This window comes from Macaca thibetana, chromosome 7 (genome assembly GCF_024542745.1).
Source record: "Macaca thibetana thibetana isolate TM-01 chromosome 7, ASM2454274v1, whole genome shotgun sequence".
NCBI classification, from domain to species: domain Eukaryota; kingdom Metazoa; phylum Chordata; class Mammalia; order Primates; family Cercopithecidae; genus Macaca; species Macaca thibetana.
In genome coordinates this window covers 89,009,090-89,036,045 of record NC_065584.1, presented here as the reverse complement: position 1 = coordinate 89,036,045, position 26,956 = coordinate 89,009,090, and the positions used below count along the sequence as shown (strand labels likewise).

General features: G+C 48.1%; 1 protein-coding gene across 3 annotated transcripts in view; it reads right to left on the bottom strand.

Moving 5' to 3' along the window:
• Window positions 1-26,956, bottom strand: part of PCSK6 (proprotein convertase subtilisin/kexin type 6) — a 187,555-nt gene that overhangs the window by 45,839 nt on the left and 114,760 nt on the right. For 2 of the 3 annotated variants that reach the window (XM_050799221.1, XM_050799222.1), the window contains exons 12-13: window positions 22,610-22,798; window positions 18,434-18,570 (exon numbers count right to left, since the gene is read on the bottom strand). In XM_050799221.1, the coding sequence (XP_050655178.1) occupies window positions 18,434-18,570; window positions 22,610-22,798 (326 nt within the window). Of the gene's footprint in view, window positions 1-13,787; window positions 17,292-18,433; window positions 18,571-22,609; window positions 22,799-26,956 lie in introns of those variants that run through there. The other variant, XM_050799223.1, reaches the window with a different exon arrangement.

Genomic DNA, 26,956 nt, shown 5'->3' with positions numbered 1-26,956 from the left:
TATACTTTATCTCCTTTCATTGGGTAAACCTTCCTTCTGGGTTGTGTTACCTGCCCCCTCCAGGCAGCTTTTGCTGGGGAGGCAAGATGCCAAGCCTCACCTGGAAGTGGAGAGAAAAGCCACAACCCCGCCCCCAGGTCCTGCTGGGTTGGACCGGACTCCTGCGCCTCCACCGCTCCTCCCTGGTGGGAACGTCAGCAGCCATTCCAATGCCCAGGCTTCAACTTGGGGGAGGCTGGGGGAGGCTGGGGGAGCCGAGGCAAGGAAGTGAGGGCTAGATCTCTCTACTGGGCAAGAGGCAAGCCCGACGACAGCGGGCCAGTCTGGGGAGACACAAAGTGGGGCCAGTGTAACATTTATGGAGTAAAACGTTATCAAAATACATGTTTCGAGGTATAAAGCATGAGCTGTCATGTTTGAAAATAACCTGCTTCCCTGGGCTTTCTGGAGTCTTCCAAAGGTGTAGCATCACCTTTGTGAGAGACTCTGTCACAGCACAAGGCAGAACTACAGAATTTGATATGCAACTGACATGTGTAATTGGCTTCAAGGAAACTTAATAGCAAGAAACACTTCTTGGTGTTTTTGATATCATAGGCACTATGGACAAAGACAGATCGTAATCCTCAAACCTTTAAAACTCCTCATAAAGGATTTGCTCATGTGAAACCTTCCTCCATTTGAACCTCCCCAGGTCCGCTGAGGTAGACACTATTATTCCCACCATACATGTGCAGAAACAGAGACTGAGAGGTTCCGTGACCAGGCCAGGAAGTGGCCAGTTGAACTCGGACCACACCTGCCAGCTGCTCTGTTCTGGGCTCACCCAAAACACCACTCTGAGGTTCAAATCCCGTTCAGGGGCTCCAGTGTCTGCGGCAGTCTGGTCTCCTCCCGCCACCCTCCTGCTCCATTCGCTCAAGTCGACTGGATAGCGGGTCAGGTTTGGTTTTCATAACTGATCTATACCCCGATAGCTTATTCTGCAAGTTCTGGCAAAAGCACTACAGTTCTGACTAGACCTTCCTCGATCCTGTCTCGGCTTCAACTTTCAGGTTTCTGGGAAGGAGAGAAGTAAAGCTGGGATTCCACAGAAGCGCAGGGTAGAGTCAGGTGCACTGGGCTGAGCTCCAAAGAAAGCCAAGCCCTGTGGGAACTTCCTAAATGGCTCTGCCCCTGGGGCCTGTGAAAGTCCTGAGGAGCCAATCTCCTCCTGGCAGTTTCAACACAAAGCTTTTGGTTAGCAAAGTTTTGTTTGTTTTTCTTGGGAAAAGTGTTGCTTAAGAAGAAGAAAGGAAGAATAGAAATGTACCTGCTGAGTTCAAAAGTCAGAAGAGTTTTCCCTTAGGGCCAGCCAACCTGATAGCAACCCAGCTTTGCCTTCAGCGCAGCAACCCTGGATTCAGTGGATTCCAAATTCCTGGGTTCTGCAGAGGTCACAGCCAATTGGATTTTCCTCAAAGGCACGGAGGCAGGTCTCTACCAGCTTCTCCAGGCTGGAACTTTCCCAGAGAGCAAAGGCACCAATTCCTAAAGACTGTGGTAAAATACACGCTTGCAGTGGCAGGTAGGGAGAGGGGAGAAAAGGAGCCTGGGCTCCTGCGACAACCTACACAGGCTGTATGAGAAATTTCATGTCCACCAGGTGCTGGCAACACGCTGATGAGGGAGTCATGAGTCCAGGACTCCCAGCCTGTCACTGGTGGAGCCAGCATGGGACCCAGGCTCCTCTGCCTCTGCATTCCCGCTCTTTAAATCACATCACTCCGTGGTCCCCAGTGCAGAATGCCATATGGATTCGTTTCACACATTTGTTCTACCATCTCTGCAAGTCCTGCTTGTTGGCTTTCTATCATGATTATGCCTTCTTGTGTTTTCGTTTATATTTTTTTATTTCTATTTTTTCTGAGACAGAGTCTCACTCTGTCGCCCAGGCTGGAGTACAGTGGCACAATCTCAGGTCACTGCAACCTCCACCTCCCTGGTTCAAGTAAGTCTCCTGCCTCAGCCTCCCGAGTAGCTGAGATTACAGGTGCACGTCACTGCACCCGGCTAATTTTTGTATTTTTACGTTTCACCATGTTGGCCAGACTGGTCTCCAACTCCTGACCTCATGATCCGCCCGCCTTGGCCTCTCAAAGTGAAGGGACTATAGGCATGAGAGACCCCACACCTGGTCTTTAGTTTATATTTTATTTGGATACTACAAATGTTGAATATCTTGTGTTTACTGGTTATTTGTATGTTTTCTTTATGAATTGCTTTTCAGGCTTTTGGCCTATTTAGTGATATTATTTAAATATTTCTTAGTGATCTGTAAGCACTCTACATATTAAGGGTATAACACAGTACAGCACTCCGTGATCACCTACAACACAGTACAGCACTCCGTGACCACCTACAACACAGTACAGCACTCCGTGACCACCTACAACACAGTACAGCACTCCGTGACCACCTACAACACAGTACAGCACTCCGTGACCACCTACAACACAGTACAGCACTCCGTGACCACCTACAACACAGTACAGCACTCCGTGACCACCTACAACACAGTACAGCACTCCGTGACCACCTACAACACAGTACAGCACTCCGTGACCACCTACAACACAGTACAGCACTCCGTGACCACCTACAACACAGTACAGCACTCCGTGACCACCTACAACACAGTACAGCACTCCGTGACCACCTACAACACAGTACAGCACTCCGTGACCACCTACAACACAGTACAGCACTCCGTGACCACCTACAACACAGTACAGCACTCCGTGACCACCTACAACACAGTACAGCACTCCGTGACCACCTACAACACAGTACAGCACTCCGTGACCACCTACAACACAGTACAGCACTCCGTGACCACCTACAACACAGTACAGCACTCCGTGACCACCTACAACACAGTACAGCACTCCGTGACCACCTACAACACAGTACAGCACTCCGTGACCACCTACAACACAGTACAGCACTCCGTGACCACCCTACAACACAGTACAGCACTCCGTGACCACCTACAACACAGTACAGCACTCCGTGACCACCTACAACACAGTACAGCACTCCGTGATCACCTACAACACAGTACAGCACTCCGTGATCACCTACAACACAGTACAGCACTCCGTGACCACCTACAACACAGTACAGCACTCCGTGACCACCTACAACACAGTACAGCATTCTGTGATCAGCTATAACACACAGTACAGCACTCTGTGATCAGCTATAACACAGTATAGCACTCTGTGATCATCTAACCTCTAGGGTTGAGGTATTAGAGATAAAGGTGTCTACCTGTGTATTAGAAATTTTTATGCCAAATATTACTTTAATTTTACCTCTTGGAAAAATGACCTTTTAGCATATGTAGAATTCAGATGATCACTATTTGCTGATTAGCAAGATTTAGTCAGAAAAATAGGCTGATTTATTAAACAGCAGTTAGACCAGGGGGCCTCTGAGTGGGCCCTGGGAAGAATGAAGTCAATGAAAAAAGAACCCCTGGTTGTGATGTATAGTCCTAGGGGAGGACCGAAGGCTCTACTCAGAGGGGCTGGCTCCACAAGGATACAGAGGAGCCGGGACGGGTGGGGAGCAGTGCACTTTGAGCCTTGGTCCTGCAATGAATACGCTCCCCTTAAAATGTGCTCATGCCAAGAGAAAGACAGCCCTCTACCCATTCAATTCCCAGTATGTAGTGGTGTGCTGGGGCCGACTAGCACTGGCTTAATGGAACTGATTGTTAACATTTTCAGGAACTTTGTGAGCTGGTTGTTAAACACAGCCTTTATTAAAAATTAAATTACAGAAGCTTACAATTGAATAAATTATATTAAAAACAAAGGTAATGAATATTCACAAATTACCCCTTCCTCATGATCTCACTATATTTTGTCACTTTCAGGGTTACTTACATCTGTTTCATCTACACAGGGGAAGCACTATTTGATGGTGGCTACCGGGCCCCTCTCTTACCAACCCGTCTCCAGTGATGTCACGTGAGCAGCTTGAAATTGGCCATGGCGGGAATATTCCCATATGGAAATTGACAAATACTACAAACAAGGGCTGGGTTTACTGTTGATTTTCTAGACTTAAGAAAGTGATGGAGAAAGCATTAATAATGCAGGTATAACTTAAAACTGTTTCGTGTCCGTAGGCATTACATTGAGAACAGTATACAAAACTGAACAGATATTCTTCCAGTATTTGAAAAGTATTTTCCAATTTAGCAAAGAAGTTGTTCCCATCACTGGTGAGTGAATGAAGTTCTGACATATGTCTTTGTTGTTTCTATGGCAAAAATATTACCCAATATTTATGCTGGAACGACAACTGTTCATGAATTGCAACCATCGGTTTGTTATGGATACAAGAATTTGGCAAAAATCAATGAAAACAGTCTCTGAGAATCAGTTGGCTAAATAGAATTTATAATACAAGCAGTGTATATTTTATTATTTGTAAATTGTTTGCTACACATCCTTTATATCAGTAAAATTTGTAATGAACTTATGTGATACATCTATATCTATATATAATTTCCCCCGTGTAGTTGTTAAATATTTACCAGCAAGCAGGACAATATAGCTTCATGGGTGGTGGGAAAATGGGGACAGGATGGGATGCCTCAGATAATACCCAAATAAACAGCCCTCTTAACTACCATGAAACAGAAGACTCAATTCAACTGAACATGTAAACAGGGCAGAGTGGGGGACAGCAAACTAAGGTCACAGACCTACCGCCTATTTTTATAAAGTTAGGTCAGAACACAGCATGGCCCTCATTTACATAATTTCCAAGGCTATTTTACACTAGAATGGCAGAGTTGAGTAGTTGTCTCAGAGACCAGAAAACCTCAAACATTTACTATCTGACCCTTTACAGAAAAAGTTTGCCAACCCGTGGGCTAGAGAGAAGTGAAAAGGCCATCTGTGAATCACTTGAGTTTGTCCAAAATATTTTATAAATATTTTTCAAATTTTTTTTTTTTTTTTTTTAGAGACAGAGTCTTGCTCTGTCACCCAGGCTGGAGTGCAGAGGTGCGATCTCGGCTCACTGCAAGCTCTGCCTCCCGGGTTCACGCCATTCTCCTGCCTCAGCCTCCCGAGTAGCTGGGACTACAGGCACCCACCACCACGCCCAGCTAATTTTTTGTATTTTTTTTTTTTAGTAGAGACGGGGTTTCACCATGTTAGCCAGGATGGTCTCGATCTCCTGACTTCATGATCTGCCTGCCTCGGCCTTCCAAAGTGCTGAGATTATAGGAATATTTTTCTAATTTTATGATGTCTTCTGCCAGACAGAAGTTTCTAATTTTATGTGTATGCATCAAGATAAACATTTTCTTTCCAAATGGTTGGCCAACTATCAATAACTCTTATTCAACACTTCAGTCTTTTCCCACCAGTTTAAAATGCTATCCTTAGCGTATCTCTATGGCTTTATTAATGGACTATCCATACTGTTCCCTTGATCTGTCTGTTCTAGCACCAGTGCCACATCATTTTATCATAGTTAAAAATAGTTACACACCTGCATTCATTTTTTTCAGAATTTCTCTAGCTATTCTCTGTGCCCATTCTTTCAGAATAGGTTTTCCTTGCATTCCCTTGATTTTATTGTGATATTGATGGGGATTGTGTTAAAGTGATGGCTATCCCTTCTTTGTGAAGAAGAGGTATCTCAATGATACTGAATCCTCCCATTCAGGAACACAGTCTATAGGAAAAACCCTTAAAAATCAATAAGCATCTATTCCAAGTACCTATTGCATGTTCCCAACCTTTTTGGCACAAGGAATCAGTTTATTGGAAGACAATTTTTCCACAGTTGGGGATCCAGTGGGGAGCAGTGGGGATGGTTTCGGGGTGATTCAAGCACATGGCGATCATTGTGCACTTTACTTCTATTATTATTACATTGTAATACATAAGGAAATAACTATACAAGTCATCATAATACAGAATCAGTGGGAGCCCTGAGCTTGTTTCCCTGCAACTAGATGGTCCCATCTGGGGGTGATGGGAGACAGTGACAGATCATCAGATATTAGATTCTCATAAGGAGTGTGCAACCTAGATCCCTCGCATGTGCAGTTCACAATGGGGTTCGCACTCCTGTGAGAATCTAGTGCCTCTGCCGATCTGACAGGAGGTAGAGTTCAGGCAGTAATGGGAGTGACAGGGAGCAGCCATAAATACACATGAAGCGCTTGCTGGCCGCTCACCTCCTGCTGTGCAGTCCAGTTCCTAACAGGCCCTGGACCATGGACCAGTAGGTGGGATGGGGACCCCTGTTCTTGTGAGCTGGTTAAAGCAAGTTCTCAGAAGCCCTGTTGCTCTCTTGGATTTCAGCCAAGTGAGGTGTCCTCTCAGGAGCAACATTCCTCAACACCCCTGACCCTAGCTGGCACCCAGCAGAGGCTCCCAGCTTTTAACATTTAATTTACTTTTTATCTTCTAATCACAACACTTTAAACAAAAAAATCCAACCAGAAATATCTTAAAGCCAGACACATGAAAACCACTGGCCACAGGGCTAAAGAGATCAGATCAACTACGGGCTGCCTGCACTGCCTTGGGGGGGCCTGGAGACCTCACCAGGTTGGGTTGAAGTGAGGGTAGCCCTGAGCTTAGAAGACGGCCCTGATGCCAGGTTCTGTCCCTTCCAGCCAGGTGAGCTCAGTCAGGCTCTGGGTGGAGGAGCTTGGACTCAGCTTCCTCTTCCACAAAAGGAGAATCTAAACACTCACAAAAAGAGAATCATGTTCATCCTGGCAAGGCTCAGCACTTCTCGGGCACTGTTTCGTTTAATCCTCCTGCTGTCCCTGGGCAGAGGATGGGTTGGAGGATCAGAGCATGGAAATGGCCTGCCCAGGTCTGCAATGACCAGTGGTGGAAGATGGATCTGAGAGGCAGGCGGCTCTAGAGCTCAACCTTGTGCTACACTGGGTCTTGAAAAACAAGCACAAGCAAATATGCACCACACACATACACACACCCACATATCCATGTGCACACACACAAAGATACATGCACACATATACACATATACTTAATGCCCACATATACACACATACATATCCACATAGACATGCACATGAACACACATATATATACAAACCCACATACACACATACATACTTATACACAGTGCTCTCCCCCCCACATACACACATATATACACATATATACACCCAAGCACACACTCCCATACACACGTCCAGGAACTGTCTAGAGCACCTGCAGTCAAACATAAAAGAAACTACGTGTCCCACGGCACACTGAGCATTTACTCCTCACAAGTGAAGAACCAAAGTGTATTTGCTGTAAAGCAGTGAAATCTTTACATTGTTATATTTAATTGTGCCATCTAAATCTCTTAGATAGTCTTGCATTCTGACCTCTTCGGAAGAAATGTTTCCCATACATGTGCTTTTAAAAACACTTTGCATCATGGCGATTCTCAAATAAACGTAAAATGGAGAAAACAGCACAATGAGTCCCCATGCCCCATCACACAGTCCCAAGAATCCCCAACCCTTTCTCAATCTTGTTTCCTCCACCCCCTCCCTACTCTCCCACTCCCCACGCCCACCCTCTGGAATAGTTTAAAGCACAAATCTTAGGCATTGCGGTAATATCTTCACTTGTAAATACCATGATATGCATCACTAGCAAAATTAACTGTTCCTGAAACTTTAATGCCTTATTATCATCTAACTCTAAGACCCCTGATTCTATACTGATTTGTAACAATGAGATAAAATAGCACCCAGTGCCTGTTGGAGAACACGTAGGTGCTAATCATCATCCTATTCCTCTCTTTTTCTTTTGATAAATTGGACTTCTTTCCTAGATTGGTGGGAATCTGGAAATAATGCTGTTGAAATAATCTGGAGAAACACAGCACATGTGGGTTGCTGCTCTTTTGGAAACAGATGAAAGATTAGAGAAGAAAGAAATTTTAATCAGGGAGAAAGTGAATTCTCAGAGTTCAGGAGTGACACAGGATTTTTAAAAGTGCCATCAATTGTCTCAGACAGTCTATTTATTACTGTGTGAATACCAAGTATGTAAAACCCTTTGGAACCATGAAATGAGATACATGGTGTCAATTATAGAGAGAAGATTGGAGAGCATGCTTGATTATTTTTTCCATTTAGACATTGATGCCTCACAATTCTCCCTGGCAGGGGAAGACCGTGGGAGGTGTCCCAGCACCTTAGATATGCTCTTGGTTACAAAGCAAGGGCCAGGCCAAGTCAGTAAAGTTTGGGCCCTATACAGAGAGTCATATCCCTGGTCGACCTGCCTGCAGGGCACTGAGCTGGGCTCTTGGGGTGGAAGAGGTGAAGAACAAGGAAGCGTCCCTCACCCCCATGCTTACCCAGCAGACCTGGCATGGGGCAGGTGTGCAGAGAAGGTAAGTGTGTGCTCCATGAACAGGAGACACACCATGCAGATGCCCCTTAGGGCTGACGAAGCCCAGGTCGATTCCTGCAGAGCACTTCACATGCATCAGGCATGCCCATGGGATCCCCAGGTCATGAGGAGGTGCAGGGACCTTCCTGTGCCTGAGGGTGCTGAGCAGGATGTGGCCCTGAGTGGGGAGGCTGGCCTGACCTTGGCAGGTGCACAGGCTCTGCCTTGTGGTTCAGGTGCAACCACCAATGTAGGCTCTGAGTAAGAAGGGTGGGCTGGGGAGGCTCCTCTCTTCAGTTACTTGGTCTGGGTCTCACTTCTGCTCAACCCTGTCTTACAGGAGAGGAGACCCAGTGCAGAGGCCAGAGAGACAGGAAAAGTGGAGGCAGGAGGATCCAACCCCAGGCCTGTCCGATGTCTGACGTGGGAGAATGAAGCATACACATTTCTCAGAGAATGGACACTTTCTGCATTCTGGGTCCAAACTTAAAATCTTGGGTATTTTGGATGGCAACTCTCTAAAATGCAGCCAAACTTCTCCAAAAGATGTGCTGCAGGACAGGCTATCACCCTTGCTCTGCCTGCACTGTCGCCAGCTCCCTGTCTCTCAGCCTTGCAGGCTCTCTATGTAACGGCTGGAGTGGCGAGCTCACCCACAGTGGAAGCCGCCCCCTCTTCCACACTCACACTGTGCACTGCATGGGCAAGGTCCTAGTGTTCCCAAATCTGGAGCTAAGTAGAGTTCAATAAAGGTGTGCTGGGCTGGGCACGGTGGCTCACCCCTGTAATCGCAGCACTTTGGGAGGCCGAGATGGGCAGGTCACCTGAGGTCAGGAGTTCAAGACCAGCCTGGCCAACATGGCAAAACCCTGTCTCTACTAAACATACAAAAAAAAAAAAAAATTTAGCCAGGTATGGTGGCAGATGCCTGTAATCCCAGCTACTCAGGAGGGTGAGGCAGAAGAATCACTTAAACCTGGGAGGCAGAGATTGCAGTGAGCCGAGATTGCACCACTGCACTCCAGCCTGGGCAACAGAGTGAGATTGTCTCAAAACAAACAAACAAACAAACAAATAAATAAATAAATAAATAAAGGTGTGCTGGATGCAGGAATGCATGGCGAGCCGTTAATACCTGCAAACGCTGTAGGACTGCAAAGCAGGATTCGCACTTGATTCCATTCCTAAATTGCCTCCTGGAAGAGAGTGATCCTGGGAGGACCCAGATCCTTGGCCTAGGAACTGAAGAGGAAAATGGATGACTAATCTGCTACTCAACTTTTAAAAATGGTTTTAAAACTAATTACATAAGCCACGTTCAATCTGACAGGAGGTGAGTATTATTCGAGTTAGCATATCAGTCAGATCACTTAATTACTTCATAAACCCTGGGTCTTAGCACAGATTTTAAAGCACTTTTACACAGCACACCATTGGAGCGGTTTTTTTTTTTTCTTTTCACTTTTTTTTTAAAGCAATTAACTTGCAGAGATTTGAAGGAGATTGACATGAACACCACAGAAACGAAGCACCCTGCCCCAAGCACAGGTTCTTGGAATGCTTGTAGAGAAGTGAGGACTGCCTGCTTTTCTGGTCTATGCCTGTGTGTGTGCTGCACTGTGCCTGGCACTGAGGCTGGTGGTGACTGTGCACTCACAGGCCACCCTCACCAGACAACCAGGGAGTGGAAGATAGCGCCCACTTGGGATCAATTCATACCTCGGCATTGACGAGGCCAACAGGCAGCTGACTCCACTAATGCTGACCAGCCCTGCATTTTCCTGGCCTCTAGAGCTCTGAATCCTGGAGCTAGAGGGCAACCGAGGTCACCTCTGTCACCTTCCCAGGCTGAGGTCCCCAACAGGCACTAACGGGTTGACCTGAACATTCAGCGCTGGGGCTGGTCCTGCCTCCCTGTGTACACAATAGCGTCATAGTGTGCAGGCAGGGCCGGGCTCCCCTCTCCACCCATGCACTGATGAGAAGCCCCTTCCAGCGGCTGCCCTGCCCACCTGGCGTGGCCTCGCAGGCATGCTCTGGGGGTTGGTCTTACTGTGAACAATGCCTACGTTGGGACCCGGGTCTATGGGCACAGCATAACCAGTGCCTTGGTGAGCTATGGATAGACACGGTTCTCTGTTCTTACTCCATCCTTTCACCCTTCCTCCTAGGGGGTGCTTCCTGGCTCTCTGGTGGTTCATACAGATGTTCTCAGCCTCTCTTCCACACCTCAATGCCCTGTCCACTGAAGACCCCCATCCACACTCACGCCCTCTGTGGGCACCAGAGCACCCTCCCAGAGGCAGCCGGCCCTTTGCTCATGTCGGCCTGGCCAGGAAGCTCCCACCCTTGCTCTGCACTCATGCAAAGGCCCAGATCTGCCCCTGGAGGGAGGGGAGTTAGGACAGGTCATCACTGAGGACTATGTCTCGGCCTGACATCCCCGCACTCGCCCTGCGGATTGGGTGGGGAAGCCTGGCTGGTCGCAGCTGAGCCCCTCTGTGGTCCCTCCCAGGGCCTGGGAAGCAAGGTCAGCACTGAGAAGTCTCACCCCTGGGGGTAGGCGGAGTGAGGCAGGTCATATGTGGGCACTGCCTGGCACTTCATTCTACAAAACGAAAAGGACAGCAGTACCCTTGGGGTGGTCTCCATCTCCTAATGGCCTGTATTTTCTGTGCTACTAAGATAAAAAAACAAAGTGGCACTGGGAAACTCCTGAGAATTTGGCCTCAGGCAGACCCTTCTTCACAAGCCCTTCCTTGTTTCTTTCAGCTGGAAATCCCTGTTTGCTCTGCTGAACTTCGGGCACTCTTCCGGGTCACTGGTGGCCCTTGGGCCCTTGTGCATGGTACTATTGGTTCCTGAAATCCAAAATGTTCCCAACCAGCCTGTGGGCTCCTCAGGGGCAGGGACTGTGTCTTGGGGCCTCTCTGTGCCCATGAGCACTGGCATAGCATCTGACACATGGCAGAACCTCTGCAAAATGCATCTGAGACGTGTCTGTTAGGATATGCAGACCTTCCCATTTTGACATTTCAGGAACAGCCAGAAGAGGTACCATTCATTTGGAGGCTGAAGAGGGCTTATCCTGGATCAACCTCAAAAGCACTGGGTCCATACACCAACCTGAAGAGGGCCGCTTGGTCTTTGTTTGAGCCCCTCTGACCCCTTTTGGTCTCACTCCATCACTCCTTTCCCTCACCCTGGAAGGATCCGGCCGCCACGCTGAACAACACGCTCAGAGGCTTGCCCTGGAATGAAGTGAGCAGGGAAGGTGGGGGAGAATCAGTTGCAACTGCAGTGTCCCATGCGAGGGCCACATGGATTTCCACCGTGGAGAGATGCTGGTGGGATCCAGGCTCCCAGGCTAACTCCTACTGTGCTTGGGGAGGATGCACGGAGCCTGTGGGTGACAGCAAGAAGCCCGTCCTCCCCACACACAGCAGGGAGGGCTTGCCGTGCGTCAGCCATGGCAGGATGCATGCCTGCACTTGCTGTTTCTGGCAAAGACCACGTTCAGGAGTGGCAGCTCTCTACAGGGGAAAACTTGTGCGGAATGAAGTGACCCCAGATGCCCCGCAGGAATGTGCACACTCTCTGTGATGACACTGGAGAATGTGTCCCCGCCCCCCAAATTCCAGTAGGTCACAGAAGATCAGAGCTGGAAGGTGCCACAAGGTGTTTATTCTGCACCCGTCTCAACCTTCTGAAAGCAAAGATCCAGTTTCTACCCATGCTGAGGGGTGGAGATCAGCCTGTGTCAAGACTTAATTTGGGGCCATCCCCAGGAAGTATTCTTGTATCCACTAATCCTGTGTCCTCTGTAGTACACAGAGCATCTGGTCATGTGGTGGTTACAGAGGGTTACAACTGGACTAATTAATCCGCCAACACCTATTGTGTATCTATCATACACCATGCAGCAGGAGGCTCTCGGGGCACAGCAGGACCGGGAGGAAGGAAGGCTGCAGATGGCAAGCCCATTAGTGCTAAGGCCGAGGCCGGAGCTGCTGAGTGCCATGCAGGCAGCAAGCAGGGAGCTGACATGGTAGCATCTAGCTGGGCAGGAAGCAGTGTGGCAGGCACACAGGTGTGCAGGGCATGTGGTTCCGTGCTGTGCACCACTGCAAGCCTAAAGCTTGCTCAGCACCTACACGCAATAGGCTCCAAGTGTTAATCATTGTTATATAAACAGATCTTCCATTGCCCATACAGCTTGAAAGGCTGACGATACTTAATACACCTAATGTGTATTTCTAGCCCAGTCTTCCCTCTGACCTCCAGATACATATCTTCGCCTGGACTTGTGCAAGTATCTTTGATTTAACCCACCTAAATCCAAGCTCCTGATCTTCTCTCCAGCATCTTCTCCCCCTGCAATGTTCCAGATCTAGGAAACTGGGACTCCATTCTTCTACTATACAGGACAAAAACTCTGGAGTCATTCATGCCCCCTTCTCTCCTCTCACAGCCCACATCTGATCCATCTACAAATCTCTCGACCCTGCTTTCGGGATCTGACTGCTTCATAGACTCCACTGATGCTGCCCTGTCAGAGTCACCTTCACCTGATATTGCAATGACCTTCTAACTGGCTTCCCCGCTTTTGTTCCTCTCCCATCCTCACTTCCATCTACTCTGACCAGCTGTTAGCCTATTAACACAGAAGTTCAGATCACCTCTCTCCTCTGCCTAAAATCCCTCAGTGGCTTCCAACCAAGGCCCTGTGAGGGCTGACAAAGCCCAGTGCGATCTGGTCCCCATACTCTCAATGCCTGGCCCTGTCCTATTCTGCCCCTCTTCCTGCTGCCCCCTGCAGCCTCGGGGGCCTCTCTGTTGTGCCTGGAACATACCAGGCACACTCCTGCCCGGGTGTGAACCCTTTGCTTGGAATGCCCTTTTCCCAGATGTCTGCAGAGCTCACCCCCTCATCTTCTTCGAGCTTTACTCAAATGTCCCTTCCCTGAGGCCTTCCTGGGACACCCTGAAATGCCCTTGTCACCCTTCCCTTCTTCATTTTTCTCCTTAGAGCTTCTCATCATCTAATGGACAACATCTTCTTGCCTGGTAATCTTGTTTTGTGGCTTCCTCTGCCTTCTAGAATATAAGCTTAGCATCCGTTTTGTTCACCGGTGCACCCCCAGTGCTTAGAACTTGGTAAATGCTCAATAAGTATCTGTCAAGTGAAGGCTGTGTTCTTGGAGGGGAGTATTATTCTTTGAATAAACTGATGAATTCCACTTCCTAATGTTTTATTTAAGACTTCTGTATTCCTATTCAAATTTGCCTATAGTTCTTTTTTCTTTCTTTTTTGGCATATTGATCAATTTCTCTTCACTCTTTATTTCCCTCTAGTGATCTGGAAAGTTGGCATCTTGTTTTAAATCTTAGTTATCTCTCTATTATAAGAAGATATTTGAGTTTATATGTCTCTATCAGTGCTAAGAGTAAGACATAATCCATCACCCCTCCCACTAAATGTAGAATGAAAATCTCAGCAAATTTTTATTCCTCCCCATTCTCATCCCCTGCCTTTATGTTTCTGTAGAAGTATGAGGTGAGAGAGTGGGTAGGACGTCCACCACAGGCATTCAGAGAAGACCTCTTCATGAGGCCAGTTCTGAGCTGCAGCCACGGGAAGCCCTAGGGACAGCTGTCCCCAAGGAGGGAACAGCATGTGCAAAGGCCCTGTGGAGGTAAGACCAGGCATACTAGGGGAACAGAAGGGAGGTCAGTGATGAGGCATAGGAAATGATTCATGGTGGAAAAGGGCTAGCAGGATGTGCAAGTCAGGCTAAGAGATTTGGGTTTTGCTCTAAGAGCTGTGGGAGGTCATGAAAGTTAGCAGGGGTCCATCATTATCTGAATCATATTTTAAAAGGATCATTGGGCACTGGGTGGAGAGCGGCTCTAGCTAGTAGGGGTCAAGGCAGGGAGGCCAGTGGAATGAGGAGGTAAGAGATGATAGGGGACTGGAATGAGACAGTGGGCAGACTGAGATATATTCTGGAGGCAGATGGTGAAGGAGACAAAGAAGAATTAAAGGTTCACTCCTGGGATTTGGCCACGCAATGGAGTGCAAGGTGAAGCTATTTACATTAATGTGGAAAGCAGGAAAGAGGCAGTTTGGGAGTGCTGTCTAAGGTGCACAAGCTCAGAGCCAGTTAGACCTATGCCCAGAAGCAGGAGGCTGCTGCAGAGCAGGTCTGGGTGCATGAGGGCAGGGAGAGGCAGCTTTGGGCACCACCAGCAGGTACAAGGTGCTCAGTGTCACAGGGATGGATGAAATCCCTGGATGGGAACAAAGAGCAGAGGGCCCAGGAGCATGTGCAGGGGTGTGCGCGAGAGGGATCAGCCAAGGAGATGCACAAGGAGCAGCCTGTGAGGTGGAGAGGGCCCACCAGGTGTGGCATTACTGCAGCTATGCAAGAGGGCGCTTCCAGTGGGGGTGAGCTGCCCATGTCGCTGTGTGCCGGGCCCTGCTCTCAGTACCCAGCCTGGCTTACCTGATTTCATCCCACCGCAACCCAGTAACTTGTGTACTATCCCCATTTTCTAGATAAGAAGACCAAGGTCTAGAAAGGCTAAGTGACTTGCCAAGGTCACAGGTATTTGTAAGAGTTAGAGCCAGCATCTACCCCCAGGTAGAAGGGCTCCTGAGCCCACCATCTTAACCACTGCACCCTGTGGTCCCCAGAGAGGATGCTTAGTTTGTTAGAACTATAGACCCTGGCTTTAACAACCTGGGGAGGACAGAGATGGGACCATAGGCTTGGGCAGTGTGGAAACGGCGGGGGACCCTGACAAACCCCAGTTTTTTGTGCAGTGGATGGGAGTTGGCTGGGAGTGAGCCAGTGACGGCCATAGCAGGCAGCTTGTTCTGCCAGCTTTGCCATAAAGGGGAGCAGAGAAGTGAGTGGTGGCTGGAGGGGATGTAGACTCAGGGGAGAGGCTTCAGTGCATGCATGTTGGCCTAACAGGAAGGGGAAAGAGAAGAACACACGATATGCATGAGAAAGGCTGCCTGCAGTGGCACAGTTCCATGGGGGATTGACTGTCCCCTTGAAGCTGCCCCAGGACATGGGTAGGGCTCATTGTATTCTGCTCATGATACAGAGTAAAGATCACGGGTCTGGGGTGGTGAAATGGTGTGCCCAGTTCCCAGGGCTATGCTATGAGGACACAAGAGCTGTAGCCCCAGCCTCTATGTGCTCTCCTGCATACAGCACCAGCCTCCCAGGCAAGCAGGCCATGCAGGCTGGCATGAGAACTCCGCCTTGTGCCCATGAAGCAGTGAATGCTTGAGGATGCAGCTGGCATGAGGAGTCAACCTTGACTTTTAATACTAGGCCAATATACTTTGGGGCTTTTAAAAGGAAGAATTTAGGAGATTCCACTTTTAAAATGTGTAAATTTCAGGTCATTTAAAATTTTACAGTGTTGTATTTTTAGGATTTGTTATAACACTTTCTTTCTTTCTTTCTTTTTTTTTTTTTTGAGACGGAGTCTTGCTCTGTCGCCCAGGCTGGAGTAGAATGGCATGATCTCAGCTCACTGTAAACTCCGCTTCCCAGGTTCATGCCATTCTCCTGCCTCAGCCTCCCTAAGAGCTAGGATTACAGGCACCTGCCACCACGTCTGGATAATTTTTTGTTAGTATTTTTAGTAGAGACAGGGTTTCACCATGTTAGCCAGGATGGTCTCGATCTCCTGACCTCATGATCTACCCTCCTCGGCCTCCCAAAGTGTTGGGATTACAGGCGTGAGCCACCTTGCCCAGTCAACACTTTCTTAAAATAGTTATTTACTATTTTAAAACCAGAAAGAATACAATTGGGGGGGGTAGGAGATCCCTGTAGATGACTTGAGGACTTAGTCAATTTTCTGTGTAAGGCAAGTCAATGCTCTTCTTTTCTCCTAAAACTGTGTTTTATGAAGAACTGGAAAAGAACCAGGGCAGGGGAAGGTTCTCATGCACTCCTAGAGTGTAGGGTGACCAAGAAGCAGACTGCATCTTCATAGAAAAGGGCACAAGGAATTGACAGAACAGTGAAAGCAAACCTTGAGGAAACTCGCCCATAGAAAAGCAAGATTCCAGCATATTCTGTAAATGTTACTATGCATTCAACCCAGAGAACAAAGACAGGTGTTTATAGACCTCTGTGGGTAACTAAAAAATAAGGTGTGCTGATTATTCCAGTTTTCTTTCGTGGTTATAACCCCATTACCTAGATCAGAGTCTGGTACTTAATAAAGATTGGTTAAATAAATGATTGATCATTAAGTCAAAGGGATTAAAAAGGGTACAATAATTACCAGAGAAATAAACAATCCAAAAGCAAAATTAAGAAAACCATTCCATTTACAATAGCATAAAAATAATAAAATACTTAGGAACAACTTTCACCAAGGATTGGTGAAAGACTTATATACTGAACACTACAAAAACCACTGCTAAACAAAATTAAAGAGAGCTAAATAAACAGAAAACTATCCCATGTTTATGGACTGGAAAACTTAATATTGTTAATGTGGAAATATTCCCCAAAATGATCTACAGATCCAATCTCTACCAAAATTCCAACTACCTTTTAAAAAAGAAATGTACAAGCTTATCTTAAAATTCATACGGAATTACTTGGGACTCAAAATAGCCAAAAGAACCACCAAGTTGGAGGACTTGCACTTTCTGATTTCAAAACTTACTACAAAGCTACCATGAACAAAACAATGTGGTACTGACTCCAGGATAGATATATAGACCAATGGAACAGAATCGAGAGTGCGGAAACGAACCTCTCTTCTGTGGTCAGTTGATATGCAACAGGAGTCTCAAGATCACCCAACGGGTAAAGAATGTATTTTTCAACAAGTGGTGCTGGAACAAGTGGGTACAAAAGAATGAGTCTGGACCCCTACTTCACACCATGTACAAAAAATAATTCAAAATGGATCAAAGACCTACATGTAGGAGCTATAAAACTCCTAAAAGGAAACACAGGAGTAAATCTCTGTGACCTTGGGTTAGGCAATGGTTTCTCAAGTATGACACCAAGAGCACAGGCAACAGAAGAAAAAATAAACTGAATTTCAACAGAATTAAAAACTTTTGTGCATCAAAGTGCACCATCATGCAATTGATGAACCACAGATCCCACTTCACACCTACTAGAACAGTTATAATTTAAAAACAGCGAACATTAAGTGTTAATGAGAATATGAAGGAGCTAGACCTCTCATACATTGCTGGCAGGAATGTAAAAGCGTACAGTCAATGTGGAAGACAGTTTGGCTGTTCCTCAAAACGTTCACCATAGAGTTACCATATGACCTGACAATTCCAATCTTAGGTATACACCCACAAGAAATGAAAACTTAGGTCCACATAAAAACCTGTACCTGAATCCTCATAGCAGTACTATTTGTAACAGCAAAAAGGTAGCAACAAGCCAAATGTCCATCACAGGTGAATGAATAAACAAAATGTGATCAATGTGTACAATGGAATATTGTTCAGCCATAAAAGTGATGAAGTTCTGATGCATACTACAATATGGATAAACCTTGAAAACATCATGCTAAGTGAAAGAAGCCAGACACAAAAGGCCAGGTGTTATATTATTTCATTTATATGAAATGTCCAGGAGAGGCAAATCCAAAGAAGCGGTAAGTGGATTAGAGGTCGCCAGGAGCTGGGAGGGGAGGAGGGAATGGGGAGCGGCTGCTTCATGGGTATGGGGTTTCTTTTTGTGGGGATGAAAACATTCTGGAATTAGTGGTGATGGTTACACAACATTGTGAATGTACTAAAAGCCACTGAACTGCACACTTAAAAATATTTAAAATGGTGAATTTTCTGTTATGGGAATTCTACCTTTACAAAACAAAACAAAGAATTATCAGAGACTCCGTAGTTAAACAAGGCCCAGAGGTAATAAGAGGGTTGAGATACAAAAGCTGTCATGAGATTCCCAAGAGCCACTGACCTTGCTTCTCCGGGTTGCGGACCTGGGATGGCAGGTCTTGGATTTCCAAGGTCCACTGCCCTTCAGCCTTTTCTCCCCAACAGTGGACAGTCATGAATTCCCAGTTTGTAAACCCTTCATTGGAAAGATCCAGCAATCTGCAATTGGAGATGCAGTGTCAGAAAATGAAGGTGCTGGTACTGAGTGGCTGGGCGGAGGGACTGGCACAAGGAGGGCTCTCGGGGGACTGTATAATCTGGCTGGACCATACCCCCAGGGCAGCAGGGGTCTGGCCCCAGCCAACCCAAGGGCAAAGGGCACGGTGAAATGTGACTGTCTTTAAGGTCTGACACAGACTATCTCCTCCATCACCTCCTTGAACCTCCCTAACATTCTGAGAGGTAGGCAGGCAGACAGGTTTCACATAACCCAGTGAAAGATGTTTACAAGCTTACCAACAAATGCCCCCAATCCCGACACTTTCCTGCAGAAGGTGGTTCATTCCTTCCCACCCAGGAACAATCTTACAGAGCCCATAACTCCAGTGCCTGGATGCACAAAAGCAGACAGGGGCACCCCCCTACCCCCGGGGTACCTTCACTGAAGCCCAGAGAGTGCTCACTAAGGACACCTTTTTAAAGTGCTTGTTTGTGGAAGAACGAAACTTCCACGTTTGACTTCGAGCCAGCTGTGTGCACTGTTCTCTGGGAGACACAAATAAGGAAAGAGGAGCAGCTACTCAAGCTTGTGGGGAAAGTTCTGTCCCTTCACCTCCAGGGCTGATCCAGTCTCAACAGGGGCATTTGGGGGAGATGACGATGACAGGGTTGGTTGCTTTTCAGCAGGAATGGGAGGGACCCGTGGAGAGCCAGGAGGAGACGGCTCCCACACCCCCAGCAGTACCCTCCTTGCAGGTCCCGATGAGCCTCCCTTTGCCCTTCCCACCTTGAAGGCCTTTCCCAACTGTACCCTTGAGCCCCTGGGCCTTCTGCCTCTGCCTCACACTTGGTTCAAGCAGAAACAGGAAGCAACGAATCAACATCCAATCTCTTCCTGCACCCAGTGCCATCCTCAGAAGCGACTCTTTCCGCATTGGAATCAGTTCTAGGGTTTTTCCTCTTATTCTTTCTTCATAGTCTAATTTTCTATTTCGATTTTGGAATAAACATTTTTTTTTTTTTACATAGGGATCTTTATTGTTCATCAGAAATTGAAATACGTAAGTTTTGAACGATGTAAGACTCAATTTCCAATCTGGGGGTTCTCTGAACACTCAGGGTAGGAAAATGTTTATCTAGGCAACATACTTTGCAATGGAGAAGAGTGAGGTGGAAGCATCCTGTGCTTTCTTCTAAGAAATGGCAACGGTCAAGGCTGATTTTCACACTCAATGCCAAGCTGAACCCAACACACTGGGGACAGAACAAGGACAAACTGTCTTTTAAGGGCTGAGGTGCTGAGGCACATCAATGGCTTCTTAGTGAAGAAACTGGCAACCTGATAAAGCTGCCAAATTAAGTAAGATGTGCAGTAGGATAGGAGGTCATTGATCCGAAAACACAAATTCTTGATATAATCACAAAATCTGCCTTGGAAAAAGACCAAAGTCCCAAGACTCAGAAGACAGCCAGAGTAGCCTCAGGGTAGTTTTTTTGTTTTTTTGTTTTTGAGACAGACTCTCTGTCACCCAGGCTGGAGTGCAGAGGCATGACCTCGGCTCACTGCAACCTCTGCCTCCTGGGTTCAAGTGATTCTCTTGCCTCAGCTTCCCAAGTAGCTGGGATCATAGGTGCCTGCCACCACGCCCAGCTAATTTTTGTATTTTTAGTAGAGAAGAGGTTTTGCCACGTTGGCCAGGCTGGTCTCTAACTCCTGACCTTAGGTGATCCACCCACCTTGGCCCCTCAAAGTACTGGGATTACAGGTGTGAGCCTCCCTTCCTGGGCTAGGGTAGTTTTTTAAAATACTTGATGGCACAAGGACAGCACTACCCAGCCAAGGGGTGGCTCCCAATAGGCCTGGCAGGACCTGCGCTCTATTATCCCAAGGGCGCAACACTGGGCAGCAGCAGGAGGAGGAAGGCTCCCAGGGAAGGAAACAGGGCCCTAGGGGAGTGGGAGAGGGGAGGCTGGGGCACCAGAAGGCTCTTGTGGGTCAGGCAGCCAGACGTAAGCAGGACGTGAAGGGCAGCCAGGCCCCTGCGCCAGGGATGACACCAAACATTTTTATCTATATTATCACACTCAAGTCTTGTAACAGTCCTAATGTTTAAAGATGAGTGAAGTGACATTTTCAGAGGTGAGGAATAAAGAGAGGCAAAGTGACTGGCTCCTGGGAGCCCAGCCAGGAATGGAAGAGCAGGGTGTGGGCTGACTCTCCAGGGTCACTGCCACCTGCCTGCCTGCTACCTGCTGCCCCAGCCTCTAAGCCTCACCACAGGCTCTCCGTCAACCTGGGCCATCACCTGGGCCTGCACCCAGCTCTGCCTCTGAGTCAGGGGTCACAAACCTGGGTGCCACTAGGTGTGCAGCTGGAGTGAATGGAGAGCCTGTTGCTGGCCTCAGGGCTGCCAGCATGGAAAACAAGGAGCACATGGACACACACTCGCCCACCTGCTCAGCCCCAGCCCAGCGCACGCAGGAACATGGGCCTGGTGTCAGACAGCTTCCAACTTTCCAAGAAATGCCAGAAATGAGGACTTTTAAAATCTTTAAGAGTTAAAAATGTAAAATAAAAAACACCACGGGGAGCAACATAGCATCAAGCTGCAGCTTGCCTGCTGACACCTGAACTGCTCATGCCCACGTGGCCTCCCACAGGCAGAGGCAGAGCACGGCTGGGCCTCCCTGCAGGAGGCAGAGATGCCCCTGTGGCGCTTGTGCTGTGAAAGTAGAACGTGGGATGGGCTGAGCTTGGTGCCAGGGTCTGCCTCAGGGTTGATTCCAGTGCACCAAGGACAAAGAGGGTGCCAGGCCCACCGTCTGGTGCTACTATTCCAGCTTGCCTACTGCAGAGAGACCAGGCTCCTGGGCAGTGCTGTGGGGGGCACAGCACAGGCCCCAATCCTCTGGACAATGGCCCTGTCGGTCTTGCATTGCTGCTGAGTCAATCACTCTGTCTCATACAAAGTGTGGGGGGAGGGGAAGGGTTAAGCAAAGGGCAACCCCCAACTTCTGCCTGGTCCCATCTGAGAGCCTTCGCTAGCCCCCGTTTCTGAATCTCTACAGTTCCCTATAGCCCACACAAGGGCCACAGCCTCAGGCAGGTCACCAAAGGAGTCAAGTGGGCCCAGAGTGGGCAAGTCGGGACGGGGACCACACACCCCAGTAGACAGAGCAGGCCTGGTCTTGGGGGGCTTCCTGCAGGCGATGTGGGCACAGTGCCAGTTCTGGTTTTTGAGAGAAGCTGGAAATGCTGATTCATCCATGAAATCCCTTTTCTCTCTCTCTCCCTCTTAGCTAGAAAGAGACAGAAAGGTACCACAATACCCTGGCCCCTCTAAGTTCCTATAAACACCTACATTCTAATCACCTGTAAATCATATATTTGCATCGATGTGTTTTCCCTTGTTTCTAAGTTTGCTAAAGAAATGACTCCATAGCCTCCCAAAACCCATGTACAAAGCTTTGGAATTTCTAGCCCCTGAGTGCAAGAGAAGTTGGCAGACAGCAGCCTGGGGGCACCTTCCCTGCACACCATCCGAGCCTGTCTATCTTCCTGAGACAGGCCCCTGCCAGTGCAGGTTCTGCGGGGCAGCCCACAACTGGGTGGGAGAGCTGGCAGGGGGATAAACAATGCTCCCTGTGCTACACACGCTCGATTCAAAGGCCAATTGAATAGGATAAAAATGACCTTCAATGCACTTCTAAGCAATGAAGGCATAGCCAGAATTCCACAAATCCCTCCACTAAACAACAAAACAAAACGAAACAACAACTCTTTTGTCACTTTTTTCTGAAAAGGAAAGTTTTGCAGGACCTTTTGGAAGGCAAGGTTTTAGGGAGCAACTTTTAAGGTTTGTGGGGCCTACATGCGAGGGTCTCCAAGAGAAAGGAAGCTGCCAGCAGAACCAGCGGGAGCCCCCACATGCCAGAGGGCCTTCCAGAGACACTGTGGGTCCAAGACTGGACAGAAGCTCTTGTGCAGCGTAAATCTCGGGAAGCCCCAGCCCCCATCCCCACACCTGCCTCACCTTACCTCTTTGCCAAAAGTTGAGACTTGGTTCCCGAGGGAGAAATCAGGTAGATCTGGAGGTCTCCTCGGCGTGGGTGCGAGATGGAGATGCGAACCACCACGTGCTCCAAGTAGACCACCCGCTGGTCCGAGTGCTCCGCGCAGGCACTGGTCAGGGCCGTAGTCCGCAGCACCTGCACTAAGGGGATGCTCCTGGGGGAGAAGGGAGGGCTCAGCACCTGGCACCAAAATCACGAAGTCTCACTCACACAGCCAGGGGCTCCAGCGCCTGTCCACCCCGTTCCCACTGCAGCCTCAGGGCCCTGGGGGCCCCAGGGAGCCGCAGCAGCCTCTGAATGCCTCACACGGATGCTCCGCTGTGAATTTTATCACCTGTCCTGAAGACATTTATGCCTCTGGAATTTGCTCAAAGAAATTTAAAAGATGGGTTCGGCTGGGCACGGTGGCTCACACCTGTGATCCCAGCACTTTGGGAGGCCAAGGTAATGCCTGCTGCCACCACTCCAGCTTGCCTACTGCGGAGAGACTAGGCTGCTGGGCAGTGCGGTGGGGTGCACGGCACAGGCCCCATTCCTCTGGACAATGGCCCTGTCTGCCTTGCATTGCTGCTGAGTCAATTACTCTGTCTCATACAAAGTCGGGGGAGGGGGAGGAGAGATCATAAGGTCAGGAGTTCGAGACCAGAATATGGTGAAACTCTGTCTCTACTAAAAATACAAAAATTAGCTGGGTATGGTGGCAGGCGTCTGTAATCCCAGCTACTTGGGAGGCTAAGACAGGAGAATCGCTTGAACTCAGGAGGCGGAGGTTGCAGTAAGCCTAGATCGCACCACTGCACTCCAGCCTGGGAGACAGAGCAAGACACCATCTCAAAAACAAAACAAAACAAAATAAAATAAAATAAAATAAAATAAAATAAAATAAATCATGGGTTCTTGGGCAGACTTGGGTGAATGTCCCCAAGGATGGACCCCCTTTGGTGACCAGAAGGCAGCTTCTCCTTGGTGGCATTTGGCCAGCTCATTTCTCAGTTGCCCTAGTACGACCTCTATGGTGACAGGTACACTAAAAGGCCAGACCTCACCACACTGCAATATGTACATATTAGAAACCTGTCCTTGGACCCCCTAAATATATAAAAATAATTAAATGTTTTAACAAACAAAAATTAAAAAAAAAAATCCCACTACTTTGTTTCAAAGACTAGCATTGAAAATGGAAGTCACAATGCTAAATAACAGCAACCAGCAAACATTTCCCAAGCTGACTGTGCACTGAGCATAAGGCACCGGCCTGAGAACTTCCAAGGATTAACCCACTTAATCCAGAGGGAATTAAGGACTACACCCAAGGTGCAGCTAATGGGGGGAGGATCTGGGAGTTGGGGCCCCAGAGCCCACGCCTCCACCTCAAGGCTTCGCTGCCTCGTTGCCTTGCTGCCTCCAATGGAAGCTCGTGTGGACCCACAGTCAAGCACACAGCTTGGAGTCTGTCCTCTCATGCAGGTCGAGGGTGCCAAGCTCGTGTGCTCCCAACTCTCCTGCAGAAAGTCAGGGTCCCCTCGCTTTCCTGTCCTGTAATGGAAATGGACGATGGTTCCCTTTACAGACTCAGGGCAGCTTTACCATATGGGATGGAATCTGAGGATAAAAACAAAGCCTCAATCATTCAAGACTCCTTTCTACTAGAATTTTCTGACATACTCCCCAGACCAAGCAGACACAAAATCTGTACCCCAAGGCTGCTCCTGTGTCCAGGCTGGACCATCCTGCTGATTCCAGGCCACTAGGGTTCACGTCTCCTTGAACTTGAGCCCCCACCCACCCCACTGATCTGCAGCTGAAGAAATACGGCATTCTTTGGTGCAGACCAACCGCCACCCAGCAGCACATTAATAATTCCCTACCACACGACTGGCGCTCAGCTTATTATGGGGAGCGCTTTTCCCATTATGCCTGGACTCTCCTCCCGGGAGGCACAAGGCATTCTGCTCAGAGCCTCTCAGGAATTACATTGCCTGGCTCTACTGGGCCTGAGTCATAAAAAGCAATCAAAACAGTTATAAACAGTGATGTAATTCCCTCGGAGACTCTGTAAATATTTGAAAACATGCTTTGCATGCACCATAAATTGATTTAGAGATGCTGACTTCCTTCATTGCCTTCTCCCAAGTTTTACTGCTGGTGTTTACTGGTCAGCAGCCCCCACTGCGGTAGATGCAGAACACAACAGAAGGCTCTGGAGAGTTCCAGGCCCTGCAGGGCCCATGTGTATCTCCAGGTGAGTGTCCCCCCTTCACCCCACACTAAGAATGCAATGTGGGTGTGTTGGGGAGAAGCAAGGTGTGGAAGAAACACCTAGGCCAGCAGACTTACTCAGTGCTCCCCTGGGGCTTCCAAATGTAGCTCCCAGTCAACCCCAAGAACCAGGAATAACCCTACACTCTCACACTTCAACACTTTTCCAGTGCTGAATAGCAAGATCAAGGGGAAACAGAAACAAAAGCCTTAACCAAGTTGAAGACACTGTCCCCACACTCCAACCAATTGCTCAATGGCAGGGGAAGTGATCAATCTGCTCTAGAAATAGACCTGGAATCCTTGTGAAGAAACTTTAATCCCATTGATAAGGCACAGGGATGAGAGAACAGGAGCAGGGTAAAAGTAAAAGACAACCAAGCCCCACCCCTCACCTGCCCCTGCCACCCTGAGCCCCACCCACAGAGTAAATCATCTCAGAATATGAAAGTCTCTTGCGTCTAACTTTTTTATTCCTGCTAAGGGACTCCAGCCACTGCGTAAAGAAGGCTGGGTTGGGTGTGATCCTTCGCCAGCCCCGCTGCTGCTGCTGCTGCTGCTGCTGCTGCTGCCTGCAGGGAGGCTGGCTGGGGGCAGGAGCACCCAGCTCCTACAGGAGTTAATGGCCTCACTTGGTTTGGTTTTCAAAGCCAAGCCCTTACCTTCACCTGGGGGCTAGAAGCTGAGCGGCCTCCTGGAACAAGGCTAACTGTAACAATTAGTTTTTATGTGAAATCCCTTAACTGCTAAATTGCTAAGTAACAGGCCACCAGGACTCCTAATTCCTGTAAGTTCTGGGGCAGCGCGGAAGCCCAGGACAGCTACTACAGGAGGGCATGCTGCCACCTTCCTGACATACAGTTAGCTCCTGACACATTTTATTTCTGTGGTTGCTATTGAAACCATTAACCTAACATCCCAAATTAGAGTGCTTTTATTAGAAAGAGAAATAAAAGAGGAGGCTTCAAAATGTTTCATGATCATTGTGCTCAAAATTTTCTGTATTTCAGACAGAAACTCCAGGAAGAAAATAAGGAAGCCACCTATCAAAAGTCATCACTTTAAAAAATTAACTGCAAGACAGAAAGTAGATCAGTCAATGAAAAAAACAGAAGTGGTTCTCCACCCTACAGTTATTTCTAAGGTAACACTGAAAATGCAAGTCGACTGCCAAGTAATTTATTTTTTAAGTTAAACAATGTGCAGAGATGATCAGTGTCACATGAATACAGCTACATTGTACTTTAATGATGAAAATTGATTTAGAAAGATCTTAAAGTTCCCAAAATAACTGAAAAGTGTCTTCTGCTATTAACTTCTGAAATTGTGGTCTATGTACATAAAGCCATCTTCCTAGGACCCTAAAGGATTCCAAAGAGTTAAATGATCCTGCAAGACCTGCCTGGAGACCGAGCGTTATTGAAGCCAGGGAGATGGCCAGACTTGGAAAAGATCTCTAATGACAGCAGATGCCACGTGCTATGGAGCCACATTTCAACGTTAATTACTCTGGTACTTTGGATGATCTCCATTCATCCTCAGTGCTCTCCAACCGCTCCCTTCTCCTGAGGAGGTGAAGGCCTACCAACAGTAGCCATCCTGCTGACTTCCTAGGAACTCCAGACCACAGATATGTTGGTCTCTTCCTATTTTTTTTCCAATGCATAATACTATCTAAGAGCAAAAATAAATATTTTCAAGGAACCGAGTGCCAGGGGAAACAGGAAGGCGGGACAGGGGCTGAAACCCTCCGCCTCCAGCTCCCCACTTTTCCTGTTCTACCTGGGAAGCTACTCCACGTCAGGATTTCTCAAGCCCTCCTTGAAGCCCTCTCCCCAGCTTGGCTTCCCGGGCCAACCCGGATCCTTGCACAAAGCACTTGTTTTGTTCCTCACTGGGCCCATGACTGTTCTAGGGCCATGTTGAGAGACCCTCCAGAATCAGGAGTTGGCAGCATCCTGCCAGCTGCTGCGCTGGCACCTGGCTTGGGGAGGAGAGGCTAAAGAACTGAGGCCCATTACAGCAGAAGGTCACCCAGGAAACCCTTTCACAG